General features: G+C 40.5%; 1 protein-coding gene across 1 annotated transcript in view; it reads left to right on the forward strand.

Annotated features, from left to right (window-relative positions):
* The window catches only part of LOC139743937 (two pore potassium channel protein sup-9-like), a 50,230-nt gene extending 37,959 nt beyond the window's left edge, over positions 1-12,271 (forward strand). Inside the window, exon 2 of the mRNA XM_071654404.1 lies at positions 11,172-12,271. Within this exon, the coding sequence (XP_071510505.1) occupies positions 11,172-12,001 (830 nt within the window). The 3' untranslated portion in view covers positions 12,002-12,271. The remainder of the gene's footprint in view (positions 1-11,171) is intronic.
* Positions 12,272-19,706: the final 7,435 nt, after the last annotated feature.

Here is a 19,706-nt window from a genome sequence, read left to right on the forward strand (position 1 = left end):
TGACCGATGGACACAACTGCGCAGTAGCTGAGGTATATGATTTTTATAGCTTCGTGTTGATTCGGTCTTTACAATGCATAAAAAATAGTAGTAACTAACACCGACAGATTATTAGAAATGAGTTGGAGGAAGGGTCCATCCAGTCAGGGACCAACAACGTTACCTTCACCATGTTCACGGAAATTATGTCAAGAAATGTATGGCTTGCTGGTAAAACAAGGAAAAAAACCAAAAAACCTCTTTGTAATGGTTTCTATTCCCCGATGTAAAATATGGCTATTTGTATTTAACATTATACGTAAGATGAGTAATTGTTGAGTATCATGCTTAGACTTTAATGATACACTCCATGTCTGCTATGCATAATGGCATCATCGTTGAAATCGGGGAGCGATTCATAAGCATCGTTTTATGTAGAAGGGCGTTTCCTAAATATTAATCGGTAGTTTATTATCAACATTGTGCGCCAACAATTCAATGGTAATGGTATATTCTTCTTTTTGCAAGACAAAATCTCTGTTTTTGATCAGACATAAATATTATTTGTCATTTTTTTTTCTTCACTTGCCAGATTACTTCAAATTTTCCATTTCTATAAATTAAAATCTCAAAATATCCTCCAATTAAGACGCACTTTATAGCTGCCAAATGAAAACGATGGAGACAAACCGAACCATTAATAATTTCCCTTCCGCATAATTTAGACAAGCATAATCAAGATTATCGATATAATCCTGAAGCGATAAGTACATTCTTCTAAGAACGTCGACGTATAATAACATTCAGCTTCGTCCATTTAGGTGTGGTAAAGCCCATCGGAAATGCTGACAAGATTGTGTTGGTGTTTTAATAGTCATTTTATTATTGGTAAATTATACTGCTGTAATTTTTTTTTTCAGTCGGTTTCAGAGCATGAACTTAATGAAAAGTGTGAACCCATCCTAATGGAATCCATGGCGTCCAAGTGCAAAAAAAAAAAAAGAAAAGAAAAAGGAAATCATGTTTTTGCTCTCTTTTGGACAGGAACGGGTCTTTCCCTATATAAACCCATGAGGTCTATTTCACTGTCCGCATGCAACACCAGTGACACCACAGGGCGCGTCACTGCTTCCTTCATGCCCATTTCTCCGGGTTTTAATGTATATCGGACCTCTTCACAATGTACAGAAAACTGTAAACAACAACTCCTTTCACACTGAGATTATCATCCTTTGATTATTGTTTTCTCTGTATAGGAGTGAGATCAGATGAAAATGAAACTTGGCCAGCTGGAACACGGTACACTTAGAAAACACTCAGTATCCCTGCGTTTTACGCTACCCTTGATTATTGCGTTTCAAATTTTCCCGTTCGCGCCTAGAGAGAGACGTATAACGTGATGTGAGGTAGGGGCTGTTGTCCTTTTTTTTCCGAGGTGAAAATGTCGTGGACGTATGATTTTCAATCACATTTTCCCCCTCCGGGTCATGATTTATTGAACCCATTTGGGAGAGTACTTGCAAAATGATCGATAGCAAGTTTTCTTACCAGCCTGCGTCCGGGGCACAGGGGTCCCGTTCGATACACCTATCATAGCGGTAATAGGTCAACAAGCGGATGGAAAAGATTTCTTATAATCGATGAGTAAAACGTCCCTGCTTCTTCATTTTATAATATACAGAGGAGAAACTGTCCACCATTAATCGGAGTCTGTGGATTCGACTGATGGAGCAAATGAAGTTTCACGCGGAAGACGCCTCCCATAATGGTGTACAAGCTCATGTGGACAATGAAAACATCAAGTGTAAAACCATTTGAACTTTTCTGCAGTAATCAATATCATAATGCTTTCATCATCTAGGAAGTCACAAAGAGTAATTTTATGTCTTGTTGTGATTTGTCCTGTTTTTTAAAAACATCAGCTGAAAATGATATGATTTTTGTGACAACTTTCAACCCCGCGCTACATTGGAAGTGTTGGAGATAGATAGAGATAAAGAAATCCATGATTAATATTAACCCAACCCTATTAAAGTGACCCGTGTCTTAAACATTATGGATAATCATTGTATTACAAGAAAATTTAGGAAGCGATGGATTAATCTATATAATCAGCTCCGCTTTGATAACTTAATGGAAAAAATGTAGATTATGAGAAGGAATGAGCGTCTTCTATATTACGAGATTGAATAATTTCAGAGAATATTATATTGAAAAAAGTGATGACGATGATAATAGATTATGTACACCTATACGACCTGTCGGCTGTTACGACATTTATGATAATGAAATTCACGACCAATTTCAGACTACTGAGAGTGTAAAATGATGTTGAAAATTAAAATGGTAGTCACGCTTTACACTACAATATATTACCCTTTTTAGGTGTGAATAATTACATTACCAACGAGAAACAATCGATAACGGATGGTCTAAAAGACTACAAAGGAATAGATGTAACAAAATGAAGAATTTGGTCTCATAATGAATGAATTTCATTCTTGATAATTTGACGTATTTGTCGTGAAAGCTGTTAAAAACAAATAACCTAATAACAAAATACCGAGTACTCTTCATCATTCCTTTTGGATATTCCTTGTTATGGAATAAGTGAGGTACTAAGTATCACATACTGGCAGGGTTGCATCTTGTTCTATCTGATGATGGACGATGGTTAGAAATGCGATGACACTCTTCAAAAATGTCAAAGCCAAAATTTAACTAAAGAGATTAACCCCAGGCTGTAAGATCTTGCACATGGCATATCCGTCTCCTGCGAGCAATAAGTTAAGATCTACCCCAGATCTTCTCGGATCTGTAACTTCGTGGAAAAGCTGACTCATGTACAGAGTTTTCTTTGGAAGGGAAAGGATTATTAAAGAGAAACACGCCTCCTTTCCCTCACGCATGGCAATCTTCACACTTGAGTAATTTCTGTGAATTTTCAGGCTTTCTGAACGCATCAATAGGCAGTAAGAGGAAATTTTGTCTCTCGTTAACAGAAGAAATATATGTCCAATTAGTCACGCTCTACAAGCATTGTAAGTGACGTGTCTGATGCATGATAATATTATGATATGATTTAAATTGATTTGATCTATTGGTTTCTACATTATCTTAGTGTACGCTTGTATCTACACATTGTCGATAGTATCATTAAATAATTTATATATGATAAGCCTTTCTAACAGAATTGTATTGCCGAAGCGATCCCTTGACGTGAGTAATGAATTGAGTAGAATAAATTTTTCTGCTTTATTTTTTCACCTATGCATTTACACACAATTTATGAAAGTTAACACTTTTTCCCCGACACGCCAAAATCTTACTTTAGCTGTATTTACAGTCAAATCAAGGCAGCTGTGACTTATTTCCCTCGGGAGTTACACAATAACGCAAGGCTACAGTTTTATTGCATACAGTTTTATTGCTTTTAATGCTTGAACAGCCAAAATTATTTTTCCAGTCGTTTCTCAGACACCTTCTTCACCGTATTAAAGCCATCAATATTTATTGTCTTTATACTTTTTACTTCATACCTTTCAGTTCTTCCAAACAGCACTGTCAGCATAACAGCGACACTGCATGGTAAAATTTAATCTTTATATAATACACACATAGGGCAAAAGAGACATGTTTGATGAAACAGTTTGTCACATATAATGTATACACAGCGTGCTAACTCAAACTCAGCCCCCTCCGCCACCCCCTCTCCTATATACATACATACACACATACACACACACACACCCACACACACCCACACACACACACACACACACATACACACGCACAAACATATTTCATGAAATTTACTTCTGCAGCGGTGTTTCTCATTTGAGCAAAGCAAATAGAATTTTATTGCAGTCCAGAAGTCTCGTAAAAGAGGCCAGCTCTCCTTTAAAGATGGCTTATGGCTACTATAAACCCGAGGAATCATTTCTCAACTCGTCGATCATATTGCTCAAAGTCGCCCGTACAAACCACTCGGCCCCTTACTCTGTTGAGGCCAACCCAGACAGCTTGGGGAAGGGGAGTGGGGTGAAGGGTTGGGGGGGGGGGGGGGTGGGGATATGACACATGAATAGCATTGTCCGCAGGGCGCAGTTAGCTGCTAATGGTTGATTTAATCTGCATGGCTCCGTCGGTCGTTTGCACGTGCTCAGTTCTTGGCCTACCAAGAACATCGTCGTGTAATCACGTACCAGCGTGCGTGCCACGGCGCATTCTCCTTGCATTCGTCAATTTGTTGCTACTGTCTGCTGTATCCTCGCTGAAGCTTCGGATTAACGAGGGGAAATGTTGCATAGTTTTGTCGTTATTCCATCCGCCACAAATTCTCTGCGTCTTTTCTTTTTCCTTTCGAGAACGAGATGATAATGTTACACAACATCCCTTTCATTTCAGCCTCAAAAGAAAGGAGACATTCCGATATCATGGCCGAGGCCTCAAAATGTAGGTCAGTAGATCGTTTCATATACATGCAAGTTGATATACTGTTGAGAGTTTTTTTTTTCATATTTCATCATCATATTATGTGTGGAAGGGGAGAGATAGAACATAGTTCCTGCATGATACATACAGTTTTCTTCAAGCAAAATATCAAATTTTACTACTCACTGGTCATGAATGATACAATTTCCTAACGCTCATTTTCACAACTGCGGATCAAATTTATGCACGGAGAGATAATAAAAAGCTGCTCAGTGGTTTCTCATGCTTCTCATGGTGTGTTCGTGAATAATATGCCCATGCAAATCACTGAAAATAATATCGAACGTGATTTGCGCGGGTGGATGTCTGTCTGTGATAGCGATTGCCATGGTAACAGACAAACAACCACAGTATGGTTGTACAAGGAGAAAAACGTGAGATGCCGTCCTCCAGTGTGTCAGAGCTTTAGGCCACAAGGCGGGGTTTGTAGAGCAAGCCACTTTTTTAATATTCGATGAATTCCAGACTTTTTTTTTTCAATTCCTCACCATTTTGCATTGGCAATGCTTCTAAACCAGACGTGATTTCTTACACAATCCATTAAGAAAAAAATAAGATTAGAATAAGTGAGTAAACTGCTCGCTTTTGAGCACAATTATTAATAGAATAAAGTTTCCTCTTTGTTATAAGCGGGTTCTTCGAAGAGCATCATACACTCGGACATTCTTTGACAAACGGCGGTGTCTGCTGCAAGGCTTAGTGTCTGCCACGTTATTATACTTGATAAATATGTTATTGTTTTCACGCCATTGTGGCATTTGTGTGGCAAAAGGTTGTTCCCCTTGAAAAGCGAGTTATTGGTTCGTACGTTGCACTCTTAGCGCGTCTGCCTCTCGACCCACATGACCCGGGTTTGATTCCCGAGTCTAAAGTTGAGAAGTGTTGTGCGTAATCTCTACCTCTAGTACGAGGCAAAAACACTCTGTCCCTCGGATAGGACATAAAATGGAGGTCCTGTGTGTGAGAGACTCAAAACTCATGCCCCCACTTCATTCAGTCATCGCAAAGAGCAGGGAACAAAAAAAACACGGTGGTCCGCCGCACATTTTTTTTTCTTTTTTGAGTGTTTCAAAACAAAACGCGTTCAACAGCAAAAGAAATGCTGTCTTTCGAGTCCTTCACATTCCATAGTCTGCAGATCAAATTTAACATCAGGAAAACGTTTAGGACTTCCCATTAACAGGATTTCTGACATGATGTAAACCTAAAGGAACTCAGTGCTAGAATTGATTTTTCCTCTCATTATTTTGTTCTACTCTGTCTGCTGGTCGGAAAACAAAAACACACCATGATAAAGTATCAAATCAAATGTGGCTTAAAAGGAATAGATAAGTTGTTGAATGTGTTTTTCTCTTTTAGTGCGTGGAATATCACTGGTTTGTCATAGCTTTGTTTTTGTTAGGTTTTGGTTGTTTTGCAAAATATCCTCATACACGCTTTGAACAACAGTCGACGGCATAGACGATCGCGGGGAAACGAGTGAATTTTTATCATTAATACACGCAACGCCAAACCGCAATATCCATTCTTTTCTGCGCAGCGATACAAAGTACCTTATCCAGAATTCGCCCTCAGAACACAAGACGTGCAGTCTTCTTCGGTAACCCCTTCCTCCCAGGTATAGGTTATCAGTCCTTACCATGCTTGCAACATCATCTGTCGACTTAGTTCTCCACTGGCACACGTCACGTGAAAACACCAACCCTTTGTTGACTATGGCAAGGACAATTTGCCCAGTAAATGACGATGTAGGCCAAACAAATTCCCGGAGAATGTCAGCGCAAGAGAGAAGTTTCCGCCTGCGATGGGGAAGATTATACGCGGGGGTAGACTTGTGGGTTCGTAACAATCTCTGCCACTTCTAGTCAAGTTGGCACCCGTATTACGTGTTTTCTAGTCGAAAAGAGCAAAGTTTCTGTTAGCCAAGGCAGGAATCAGGCTACATCATTGTCCATGAAGTTAATATACGAAGCATTGCAAAGAAAAAAAAAACAACTGCAACAACTACAGCTTCTGCAAGAAAAGAAATAGAAGTTTGAAAAGGAGGACGTAACAAGGACAAAATGACGACGACAAGAATAGAAAAGCAAGAAAACACACCTTTTGAGAAGGAAACTGAAGCTGGAGAAATGAAAACGAAAAAAGAATTCCAACCTATTGACTTTCTGCAACATTTTGTTTTGCTCACACATTTTACTTTACAGGCAATAAATCCCACAAGCGTTTTCGAATTGTGACCTATGGTCATTACAATTATTTGCAGATGATGCATACGGGGGAAGGATTAATCACTCTGAATAATGATGTCAAAGAAAAAATAAACATCGTGACGTGACTACATTTAACATTATGGAAACTGTTTATTGTTATATTGGATTTTTTTTTTTTTTTGCATTCAGACATGTGAATTGTGTCGTGAGGGAACGAAAATCCTCAACATCGTAAAGCTATGCAGCGGGTGACAATATTGATTAAAAAAGGAATCAGACACTACTTCTGAAAGTTTACATTGTACCAGTCGATGACATTATACAAACCTCTGCGTTTTAACCCCAGTCTCATTTTCCTTTGAAATGAAGCACTTTCTGCACACTTTGTCTCTGTATAATTATGTGTATTGTTGGCTTTAAAATAGTTAACATTTGATACATTCGTACCCACATAACAGAACCAACTGTTTGTTCCCTACGTCTATCATGCGTAGGTTGAGACAGTGTTTTGTGCTGAGATAAAGGAAAGAAAAGACATTTTCGTATACCTGTTCAACAGACACGGTGCCTTATGGCTAGGCGCTACGCAGATCACATGTAATGCAATGTTTACATAATTACCACCGCCTCACACTGTACAACCAGATGGAGACGGACGCATCCACGACCCGCATTCTTGAGTAGCCACAATCATGCATTGCGGGAGCGTATGTTAGTGTGCAGTGTAACTAGGATCAAAACTGGCGCCACTTTCCGAGTTTGACAAGCTGTTATATACAGTGGGCTTTAGAATTTGATACATGGCGCTAGTCTTGCGTCAAGGCGTGCTTTCTTTATTCTTTCGCTACCTCACGTCTATCTCCTTCTAGAAAATGTGGCTATACATTTCACTATTTCCCTCTTCTTTTCTTACATAAGAGTTTTTGTTTCTCTCGTCGCTCTTTCTATATCTTAATCTATTCATTTAACTATCTATCTAGTCATTAATTAATCTATCTAAGCATTTTTGCATCTACTTATAATTTATCGTTTATTTAATTCTTTTTTCCTTCAGTTATGTATTGAATTGATTATCTATTCATTTATATATTTATCAATCCATCTATTTACTAATTTTCGAATGTTGCAAAAAAGGTAGCCTGTATTTAATAGAAATTAGAGTACTAGTAACCCTAGAAGTTGATACATTGAGGCACCCTTGCTTGTCGCGCATTGCTGAGCCTCAAAAGTTTGATAGTGTTTATACCTGGGTATACCCGTATACCTTCCTCGCGGTGCGTAGGAGAGTATTGCGCAAAGAAATTATAATATGAGTAGGCAGTGTGTATTGTAACCTCTTTGGTAGACTGTGAGTGGGTTGCACATGTATGTGTGTGTGTGTGTGTGTGTGTGTGTGTGTGTGCGTGCGTGTCTGTGTGTTATCTTAAGGATCCACTTGGTTTTAACTAAACATTTTGTGAGTAGTGATGTAAGGTTAATGTAGCAGCAAGGCCCATTGTTCCGCCTACACACACACACTTGAGTTTCTAGTATCATGCTTGACAAGACTCAAATACAGTTTTTCCCTCCGATCCCTTCGAGAAATTCTAAGCTCTCGACGTCGCAATATCTGAGTCAGACAGGTCAAATATCATCAATTTGTCATCCACCCAAAGAAGGTCTGTCAATCATATTTTAATGTAGACACAATTAATACGAGATTAAGAAACAGAAGGGAGCCTATCCAATCACAAAAGAAAACAAATCGGGAGTGAAAAAGAAAGACAAGTTATAGAGCAGAACCATGAGGAATACATTTTATCGAAGCAACATAAAGATGCAGAGATGCTTATCGTGAGTGATTTGTGTTAGTCTGGACTCGAGCAGTCTTTTTTACGTGGCCTTGACTACAAATTTTACCTCCTCAAGATCTTGATTTTCTGTCCCTTCCGATCGATACGGGGACGTCTGCAGAACGTGCAAGGCGGCGTGTCTCACCTGTGGGACGATGCATATCTAATGGGGGGATGTCAGTTATGTTGTGTGAAGGAGGGACTTTATTCGAAAACAGGGGAGGATTATGTATCAAAAGCTCTTGTTGTTGTGCGTCTTTCGCCTGCCGTCGAACGATCTTGTGCGAACACACGTACACTTTAAATCAACAGCCGCCTGGCATACCTACATTTGTCATTGAAGGAGCCAAATTCTATCAAATTACTTTGGTAGATGAATACATGTTTATTCTCCCAGATGTTATTTTACCAGTGAAATATAGAAGCCCTACGACATTCTGCTTGTTCAGCACGCAAAGATACAGCTATCGCAGACACGAACTGCCGAAATCACTTTAGTGTCTGAGATATTCTGGAGACAACACTTTCCACATGATTTCTTTTGAAAGAATCTTGAAATGAATTTTGTTCCAAATTCGTCTGGGAAGTCTATGTATTCCGTGCTTACTTCCAGAGTGATAAGCACAGATGGATTAGTTTTCAGTCTGTATAGAAAAACAATGCCTTTGATTATTTTCATTGTAACTATGTAGAGCACATTTTGTCGAGAGTATATTATTGTGTGTACGCCCTGATCTCATGCTGATTTTCTTTTTGTATTGTTTGGGTTGCTTTCTTTTGCTGTTGATTTAATTCAATTGAAAGTACCACTTTTTTCCTTCAGTACCAATTCATTTAGAATGAAATAAACAGTGACAATTTATGGGAGGCGTCGCACCATAAGCTCAGCTTTAGCTTTGTTCAAAAGAAAAAACACATTAGCACTCATAAACAGATAAAACAATGACGTTTAGTAGAATGAATACGCTGTGCCACTTGAGACATGGAATCAGTAGTGATAGTGTGTAGTCTAGAAATGTACTACAATGGAACGTTTCTGTCCAGTGATCTGAGCTCACTCGCCCACCCGTGACTGCAGGGGCACTCTTCGTGTTCGGCCCGCCGGTCATCGGCCGTGGCAAGCACACCGCGAATCCATCGATCTGCTCGAGATATGATAGCGCGGTGTTCGCCATTAGATCCAATTTTCGCCGAAATGTTCCTGCGATACAGAGGAGGATGCATTACACCGCTTCGCCTCCTGGGAATGCCACGGAGCAGACAGAGGTTCGGGGGAGGAAAACCAACACGGTCTCGGAGAAAGACGTCGCCAAGCTGTGTTCTCTCTCGATATCACAAAGCAGTCTAGGCTTTCCAACTGTTGCAACCGTATCCCATTGCACGCGCCATTGTGCACGTTAATAGGAACAATGTAGAGCGCTCCTTCGTTATTGTATACAAAGTTATAGCTAAGACTGCCACCTTGTACGCATGGTGTTGGCGTTGTTCTCGCTCTTCTTATTTTAGTTGCTCGTTGAGTTTTTATCGCGATGATTTTGACAAATATGAAATTTATATCTAATGGAAAATTCAACTTATTTTGCATCTGTTTCATTGGTATAGGCCTACCCCAGTTATTTGTGAGGATCATTTTCCCCTTCTTTGATGTAAGTTTGATATGGGCGAGTATAGACTGTAAGCCATCCTTCCATGTTAGCTTATTGCACTTCTTATCAAAGATGTTAGGATCCGAATGATCACAAACAAGACTGGCTCATGGTAACTTTGAAAATGCTCCACAACGATGTTGGTGGGGTTTGGGGGAACAGCATTTGCTTGTCCGTTCTCGAAATTTGAAAATGCATGCGAATTCTACATACTAAAAATGATTTGGTATACCACTACGTAATAGGCATTACACGTGCTGCGATGTACACAGTACGCAAATGCTCTCACCTTGTCCGGAAACCGGTCACAAAATGAAATGCGGGAGCTGCGCACGGCTGCCCGTCGCATTTCTCGCACTCAGCGGGATTTCGTAATCTACCGAAGATGTGAAGTAGGTCGACAAAGCCCCTTCTTCTCTAAGAAGTCCCTCGGAATTACATGGTGTCACATGACACGCTACGACTATGGATAGGTGATGAAGCTTTGCACAAAGCGTGTCCTAGACTAGGTTATGCAGGACAGGAAATTTGACATTGACAAGCAGGGTTGTGACATCCGAAGCGCAAGGTCGAAACATAGTGGCTCAGGTATATGGAGATAGTAGAAAAGTGAAAGTGAGAGTGGAAACAATCGGAAGCGCATGGCGAAAAAAAAATACACACAACAATAACAAACAAACATCAAAACAACATATAGAAGTTTGACACAAAGCTTTTATTAGCAACTCTCTATTTTTTTCTTTCTCTAATTTCTTTGTTGTTGTTTTTCATTGTCTCCTCCAAAAGTCACAAACCTCAGGAAATGACGTAATGGTGACGAAATGTTGAAGATCTTATGAGCAGAATGATACTGTTGAACACAAGAAACATGAAACTTCTCTCTCTCTCTCTCTCTCTCTCTCTCTCTCTCGCTCCTGCAACGCTCTTGTAGATGACACTATTTTAGTAGTATTAAATGAAACTACTAGTATTCGTAGACTAAAATTTGTCACAATTTTCTTCCTTGACAGGTTACGGTCACTCCGCTCCCCACACGTCTGGAGGAAAAGTCTTCTGCATGATCTACGCCCTCATCGGTATTCCGCTAAACTTGGTCATGTTCCAGAGCGTCGGAGAACGTCTCAACGTCCTGATGGGATTCGGCGTGAAGAAAGTCAAGGGGTGTCTGCGCTTCAAGAAGGTCGGAGTGTCCCACACGGAGCTATGCATCATTGGCGGCCTTGCTAACATCATCATTACCGTGTCAGGATCCCTGGCGTTTGTGCACTTCGAAAAATGGAATTTCCTCGACGCGCTCTACTACGTTGTGATAACGCTGACTACCGTCGGATTCGGCGACTACGTGGCTTTGCAAAAGGATAACGTGATACAGGAGAAACCGGAGTACGTGTTTTTTAGCATCATTTATATATTGGTCGCTCTAGTCGTTCTTGCGTCGGTGATGAACCTGCTCGTGCTGAGATTGCTAACTCTTAATACAGAGGATGAAAGGCGCGAAGCCCAGGAACAGCAGGAAATAGCGCTAAGGCACAGCGCGGGAGAGCTAAATCACATTGACACGCATATGAATTTTTACAATCACAACCACGCGCGCGGACCGCTATTGGAACCGCACGCAAAGGGCGAGCACAGGCCGTTGTGTCAGACGTGCACGTGCAACAGTAAAGCACGGCACAGGACTAACGCCGACTCGTACGCAGTGGATTTTAATGTGGACACAAAAACGGCTTACGCAAATAACTACAGCCCAGCCGTTTACAGCACCTTGTATTCGGAAGACGCCGAGGTTTTCGATCAATTTCTAAATTCGGACAGATCAGGTAAACGGGCGTCGATTTGATTACGCAATCTGTGACTTACATGGAGTGATGATATAGACACCTTGGGAATATCGGGCGCAATTTTGTAGACCCGGTCGTCTGCGTTCTTCTTCTACTTTACAACAATGGCTATATGATATGGGAGGTTATACCTCCGAGACAGCTTTATTAGTAAGCCTTTGTATGAACATTTCCACTGACATTCATGCACAAACTTGCCTTGGTTACTATACGTGCGTTCATCTTCTTTTTGCACGTGTTCAAACAAGAGTGCTTTCATTATACGTGCTGTCTGGCTGGCAGGTGATAACGCCTGGCTTCTTTACTGTCAGAAAGTTCTTTGCTTGTTGACTAATTTTATTCATGCAAGATGACTGACATAGACATTCAGGTTAGACTGCAAAGCCTGACGCTGAACAAAAAGAAAAACAAGTATATTTCTCTTCCTTTTAATATGAGAGATTACAAAAAGATGATTTGATGTATTTGTGTTCACTTTTCCCCGCTTCTATTATATTCATGGGAGACGTGCTCGTTGCAAACCTATATCTTCCTCTTTTTTTCTCAAGAAAAGTAAGACTCATGTCGATCAATTTAGGATACTCAACACAAGGTAAAAGCAAAACAAATCCTAGTATTAGCCAAATAAGTTCATTTTGATGAGCCTGTGTTACATCGCCAGAATGTGTTGAAAATAAGATATATCATTCGGCCTTTAATACTTTCCTCGTTGACACTTGGGTCATATTAGTGGTCATTCAGCCCTTATTGAACTACAAAACTACAATTTTGATAAAAGGCAGCATCTTTCAAAGTCATATGAGATGCAGGACATCACTGTGTGATGAATGTAAGAATGGTATTACATTGAAAGATGCGTGAATGACAAAATAATATTCTACTAGGATTGATAGAGTTCCCCCCCCCCCCCCAAAAAAAAAAAAAAATACCAGGTGACTTCCTCTAACGTCCAATGCCAACTTTTTTTAAAACTTTGGTTCTTGTTCTGAATGCACTGACTAGCCAGAATTGGCTTTGCCTTTGACTCGAGCGTATGTTGATACTTTCAATTAAACCATTTCGACACGCCCCGCTTCGAAACGCATCGGAGTAGATCACTTAGCTATTCCCCTTTTAAACCGAGACTTTTTTTTTTCTGTGGGAGGGGTTCGGGTTTTCGGCTGAAATGAAACTAGGTCAAGCATTGATACAGGTTAATGGCGTACATTATAGTCATGAAAGTTGATTTTTAAGGATCTATGAGATGCGCTTTTATTGCGGCACGGACATGTTTAAAAGACATTTTTTTCTCTTCAATTTTATGACGTAAGAATCAAGCGGGCACTGTTTGATATACCAGGTCAGGGTTTTTTTTTTTTTTTTTTTTTTTCTTTTTTTAATGTTATCTTGTGTCTGTGTGTGACCTTTGAATAATGCGACGGTGAAAGCAAAAATTTCAAATGTTTGCCCCCACATAATAGCTCTGATGATTCAGGAGATAAAGATAAAAGTTGAAATGACCACACTGAAGATTTGAAGTTTATTTAGTTAATTCTCTCGGCGCCACGGAATTTGGTCACTGTGTACAATGTTACCGGGTTCTCTGTACCATTCAACATTCAACGCACACAAGCGGTCAAACATGAACCTCTCTTCATTGCGGCTGTGTGAACAAAATGTTATCATTCTACTTTTTAGGATTTAGAATTTTTACAACTTATATGACCTGCTCATCGGTCGCGCTTTCCTTATTGAATTGAACTGTATTGAACGCTACTCCTAATGCACGTTGACAGAGTGGAAAATGATGAGAAAAAAAAAAAAACTTTATTTGAATCTTGTGTGATATTCTATAATCACATAACACGACCTCTCATGCTCCAAGAGAAAGAAAAGTTGCGACCAGCTCTCTGACCCCCCCCCCCCCCCCCCCCCGTACCCTTCGGTATCCTATTTGTGAATCTTCCGCCATCCTGTTTTCAATCGTCCGTAACGGATGCGTGGCTCCCCCGTCATTGCAAACCATCTGTATCCGCTGACTTCCATATTATTTCTCGGGAAAGTGTGTGCTCTGTCTCTGTCTCTGTCTCTCTCTCTCTCTCTCCATCTTTGTCTATTCCACATGGACTAAAACCCCTTCCGGCTGTTGTCGCAGGCTACAAGATGACTCGTGAAGGGGACGGTAAGCCACCCAACGGCTGACAAATTCTCGCACGTGAAGCGATGCGCAATAGCTACAGTCGGCTACACACAGAGCGCAAGCATGAAGCTTAAAGCGCGCCCCCAACTGCTTTTGATTGTAAAAGTGGAGAGCATTGTAACAAACACAAGAAAACAATAGACAAACACCTCAAGAAGTAAAAGGATGTAGCTCCGTTATTTTTAGATACTGTTTTCTACTCGTGATCAAATGAAATGGGTATTCTGTTGAACACGTACATGTGATTGTAAGTTTTAGACATTGCGAGAAATATTGACGAGCATTTCGATATAAATTCGTCTAGCCATGTCTATGTCGCTATTAATCAATGCAACTTGCCATAACATTAGGTTATGCGTTTGGCACAAAACCTTTCCCTATGATTATGCGTAAATGTTCTACTTGGCGACACCCTCCAAATTAAACTGTGCCCGTCATCAGCCATCATGAACAAAACAATCTAAAACAGTTTCTCTTGACGTAACTAAAGAAAATTGGTATTTCATGGAGGTCATCAATAAAAAAAAAAGGATGTAGTTGTATAACGAGTCCTCCCTTCACTGTACTATTTCTACACTGAAGGAGACACATCGGGACAATGGGTTCAATCATTCCCACAGCTCCTCTTGATATAGACCAAGCTATGAGCTCAAAAGAGGGTGAGTTTGGTTTATTCAGCCCGATACGGTTCCTACAAAGCGCGAGAACAAGAGACTCCGGTGAGGACAGGTGGTGAATGCAACACATATTCTACTGTGTCAATGCAAGGTGTCGGTGTTTTAAGACACCCGCACCCCTTCTTCGCCGGTTGATAACGCTCCCTACGTGAGCACTAACTCTTGTTCCATTATCGTTATTATCTATGCTACGGCGGAACCTACTTGAACAACGCGGAGGGGAAATCTAATTACATCCACACCTTGTGGACAGGTGGTGGGCACAAGAGAAACTAACGGGTGCGATTGGACACGCCTTCGAATGTCAAAGGCAAAATAAACGATTGTTTACCCCCCCCCCCCCCATACTGACGGGGGATTATAAACTATTCGATCAAACTCTCTTAAAGAATTACATGAAACAACTGTGTTTGGTGTGTCTTAATCTAATCCTGTCTTCATCTTCAACACAAACCTACAGATTCTTCTACAAATTTAGAGAGCGTTGGCGACAATGTTCCTCTATAGTGGATGTCGTTTAGTAAGACATGCAGACGACACAACTTAGACGCGTTTATCCTACCGCCAAATTACCTGTCAGCTTACTATACGCTAGCCAGAACAACCATTAATAGTGAATCCTAATGATTGATGGGCTTCGTCGGACTATAATGTCACAAGTTCGAATCAAACATTCACTCCCACGCGACACATCATACTAGAATGTATATATGCTTTACATCGGCAAGAAACATACTTGACATAGTTGACGCCACTTCAGAATTACCATGTAACCAAGTCCGCTCCTTCCACCTGCGGCAGAAGAAGATGTAAAATAAATATAGAGAAAAAAAAAATATGGAGCACAATATGAAACAATTTTGCCTCTCCTACCTGTCAATATTTGCCAAACTGGCTTTGTTCAAATCTTATCTGAATTCGCCTAAATCTTTGTCACCCAGGGCAGATCTTTTCATATCCCTTATGTTAATATTCACAATCCTCTGGCAATAGTTTGATTCATCATCGTACAGGTTATAAAAAGAAGAAAAGGATAGATGGCAATGAACAAATTTATCTCCCCCTCTTCCTCCCGCTCCCCATCTCTATCTCCCTCTCTCTCTGTCTCCCTCTCTCTCTCTCTCTCTCTCTAAGGAATGACATGCTACTAGTAACTATGACACACGTGATCGTAAAACTCGTCTGATTGCAACGAATGCCTTGCGATGCGGCTTAATGCCCAGCATATTAAACGAGGATAATTCAGCGGTCGTTAAAGAATACGAGAAACGTAGACAGACCCATACATCAGAGGCATGCGGGGGAGTCTTGTGGATTTGTCCGTTTTGCCTTGCTCGGGCAGCGGTGCCATCACCGGAGTTTGGTGGCGCTTCATCACATTTCCTCAGCCAACCCGCCCAAGCAAAGATTACTTGCAAATGAAGCTTTCAATGCACAGTGCAGCAATAAGTTGAGAAGAAGAAGAAGAAGAAGAGGAGGAGGAGGAGGAGCAGGAGGAGGAGCAGGAGGAGGAAAAGGTGTGCCTGCTGCACGACCACCAAAACAGCTTCTCATTAAGCCACACCCTATTTGGCCCATGTACAAGAAAATAGACCATTCAAGCTTTTTTCAGGTATTTTCTTTTTCCAGTTCGCGGAGAGTTTTAATTTCTTGTGATAAAAGCTGCACCATTGAACCCTTCAAAGCTAAAGCTTGAAATGAAAGCGATCAAAAATATCCAATCGATGAAAATATCATAAGGCATGTCATCTCTAACAACACGGAGGAAATCTTAATCCATAACGTTCTAAAACTCATAGAGTTCCATAATGCAAAAACCCTTTCAAACTCTATACTGCACTCATATAAGAACGCGAACAAGGTTCTACATCTCACTATAACACTAACGTTAGATGGCGCTTCCGTAACTTTATTGACATGGCTGTGATGGAAAAAGGCGCTAGTTGCGACGCAAAATCACGAAATGTTGTCACTTTTCTTCCCATTCTCCATTTTGTTACGCTGCAACACCTCGTGTAGGTGCGATGCCCTTTAATATTATGATACAAGCTGTCCTTCAAAGCGAAGGCCGATTCATGCGGATTTGATGAGGTGTCGGAGAATTATTAAAACATAGCCGTTGTAAGTCTAATCACAGGTAATCGATCAATTCACGCGACAACCGCCCGTGTGTTCGCACTCGGGCGCGGCTCAGGGTCAGCGCGTGAGCGCAAAAAGTGCACTTCGATACACGTGCAAGGGTGTTAACACCATCATTCAAGCCCTCGGCTTTAAAGGGATGATAACTTCGGAGAGAACGTTTTCATATCGGCAAGCTCGATGAAAACAAATTGAACAGCAGAATGGTGAAAAGATCCACCGATGGAATGTGTTACAGTTAGAAAGTCAGTGGATCATTTAAGCGGATTTCCTTTGAAGGCGGTAAAAGAGTGACTTGATAAAACAGAAAAGAGTTCCATTTGCGTCAATCAAGCGGAATAACATTCTTTATTTGTGTTCACAAGGAAAACTGAATGATTACATTCACTTTGGATTCTCCCATTTCATACGTTATGATGACAAATTACGTTGGAAGTTCTGTATATTTCTTAAACGGATTCATAAGAAATTTCCATGCTTTCAGTAAACGCTGAATTTATGCGTGTCGATAATCTTTTTTCATGATCTGTGACGTCATAGAAGAGTGACCAAAAGGCCCCATCGAAAGTGATCAGCTAGCACCATACTATGTAACATAATTCATTTGGCGGCATTACCAGACCGTATGGCATTACAATAATCCTTACAGATTTCCTCCACTTTTTTTTTAATAGTTCGGTCGTGTTTCACCACTTTCATGGGGAATGTGTGTTCCTTTAATCGATTACTCCCAGTAAATTGGGCACTCACATTGAATTTTAGGTTTCAGTTCTCTGCCACAGAGCAAGGAATGCCCAGGTAAATGTAATCACATTCATAGCGAGGAAAGCGTATTGTGTTGCGTGGCAAATTAGTGATCAGGGACACGGGAATTATTTTGAAATATTGTAGCTCCAAAGTACATTGAACTTCACCTTTGCTCTTTTTTTTTTCATACCTTTACATCAATGTAACTTTGCATAATAGCTAGATTTGTAATAAAATAAAAGGTAATGTAATGGTAAAACTGGAATTTAGGTTTGTAGTTAGATAGTCCATGCTTATTGATTGTCTGTCGGGCGGTCTTTGATATTTTGATATTTACATTTCATTCATGGAGGTGGGATGAGATTTCAGAAATTTAATGGAATAGTTTTCTTCGATTCTTCAGTTTTCTATATTCACGATTTGGGTATATTTTTCTTCTCTTAATCTGAAATTAAGTAGGTTGACGTCATGTTTGAAATCAGAAATGGCCATTTTTCTCATTTATTCATAATTTATCTATGTGTATGAGAGAATCCAATGACGAGAAAGCGCCCCTGGTAAACGAGTTAATTTGATTTGGACATTCATCCTCCTATATGAAAACTGCTCTGCTATCATAAGTAAGGTATACTGATTAGGAAACCGTCCCACCCCATCTCTCTCTAAGTTTTTATCTCTCTCTTCCCCTCTCTCTCACACACAGACACACACACACACACATACACACACACACACACATACCTATACATCAGAAGACAGACCAGAGCGTTAGGGTGATTTTAGGGGATAAGATTGGCTTGAGAAGAGCCACGAATAGACCCGTGGCAAAGCAAGATGCTTTGGAATTGGCAGCCCATTTGATCCCGGGGCAAAATTCCGTGTCGATATTATTAGAATAATGTCCGACTCCGTTTGGCCCTGACCCAAAAACAGCTCCCCGCACCCTTCCCCTTTCATCGCGCGCGTTTCGGCGCCATAACAAGAACTGCATCCCGCCGTGCCAACTGCATTTGATTGCAGACGAGTAAATTGAAGTTTGAAAATCACCTCTCCTCCATTCGTTTTAGTTTTCTGTGAATATCTTCAAGGAAATTATCATTAAACAGTTGCAGAAACTATTAGTCATTATTCATTTTGCACACCTCATTATCTTATAATCTCTCTCTCCCTCGCTGTCTCTGTCCTTCTTTCATTAAAATGTCTCGTGTTCAATTTACAATGCAATACCCCGCCATAATTCGCCTGTACAGGTCAAAAGGATGATGCACTGATGTGGAACTCGGCGTTGCCATGGCGACATTGACGTCATAAATTCATTCGTATTCCTCGAGCCGTCATACGTGTACGACTCGAGGTTCTATTGTCCGTGATCCTTGCGCTTCTCATAGTAGTTACCATTTTTAGAGTGTTCTTTCTCTGCATTTTGCATTCACATCAGGAACACTGATGCATATATACATTGGTTTACTCAAAAGACACTTTTTTTTATCAGGGATGCCCCCATAAGGGTCGTATCTGCCAATGTATTCAGGCACCTGCCTATCTTATAAGGACCCCCAAGTTCTGGCAAGCTTATTAGCATGCATAACCTAAAAGTAATTGTACTCTCTCCGAGTTCCACAATAACTACATCTTGAAGTCTCATGTGCATTATACTTTCAAAAATAATTGATGTTTAGTTAAATGCCAGTTGTTACGGACATTGGTGTTTTAGGCATTTTAACTCTGCGGAATTGTGATTATTATTTGCCATTTTCTTCCAAATGAAGATAAATCATTTGATAAACCACCTAACATTCTTCCCCCTCTCCATGCTCTCTTCAATTCTGCGATAAATACATTTTGTTAAACTGATTATAGACAAGATATTCTTGCTTTTGCCATTTACTGACCCCATCCCCTTACTGTGAGGGGTTACCAGTCTGCAGTAATACAAAATCGCGTTGCCGTAACACCGGCAAC

Source organism: Diadema antillarum, unplaced genomic scaffold, assembly GCF_040938485.1.
Source record: "Diadema antillarum isolate AM-2024a unplaced genomic scaffold, OU_Dant_1.0 seq00001122_RagTag, whole genome shotgun sequence".
Lineage (NCBI taxonomy): Eukaryota > Metazoa > Echinodermata > Echinoidea > Diadematoida > Diadematidae > Diadema > Diadema antillarum.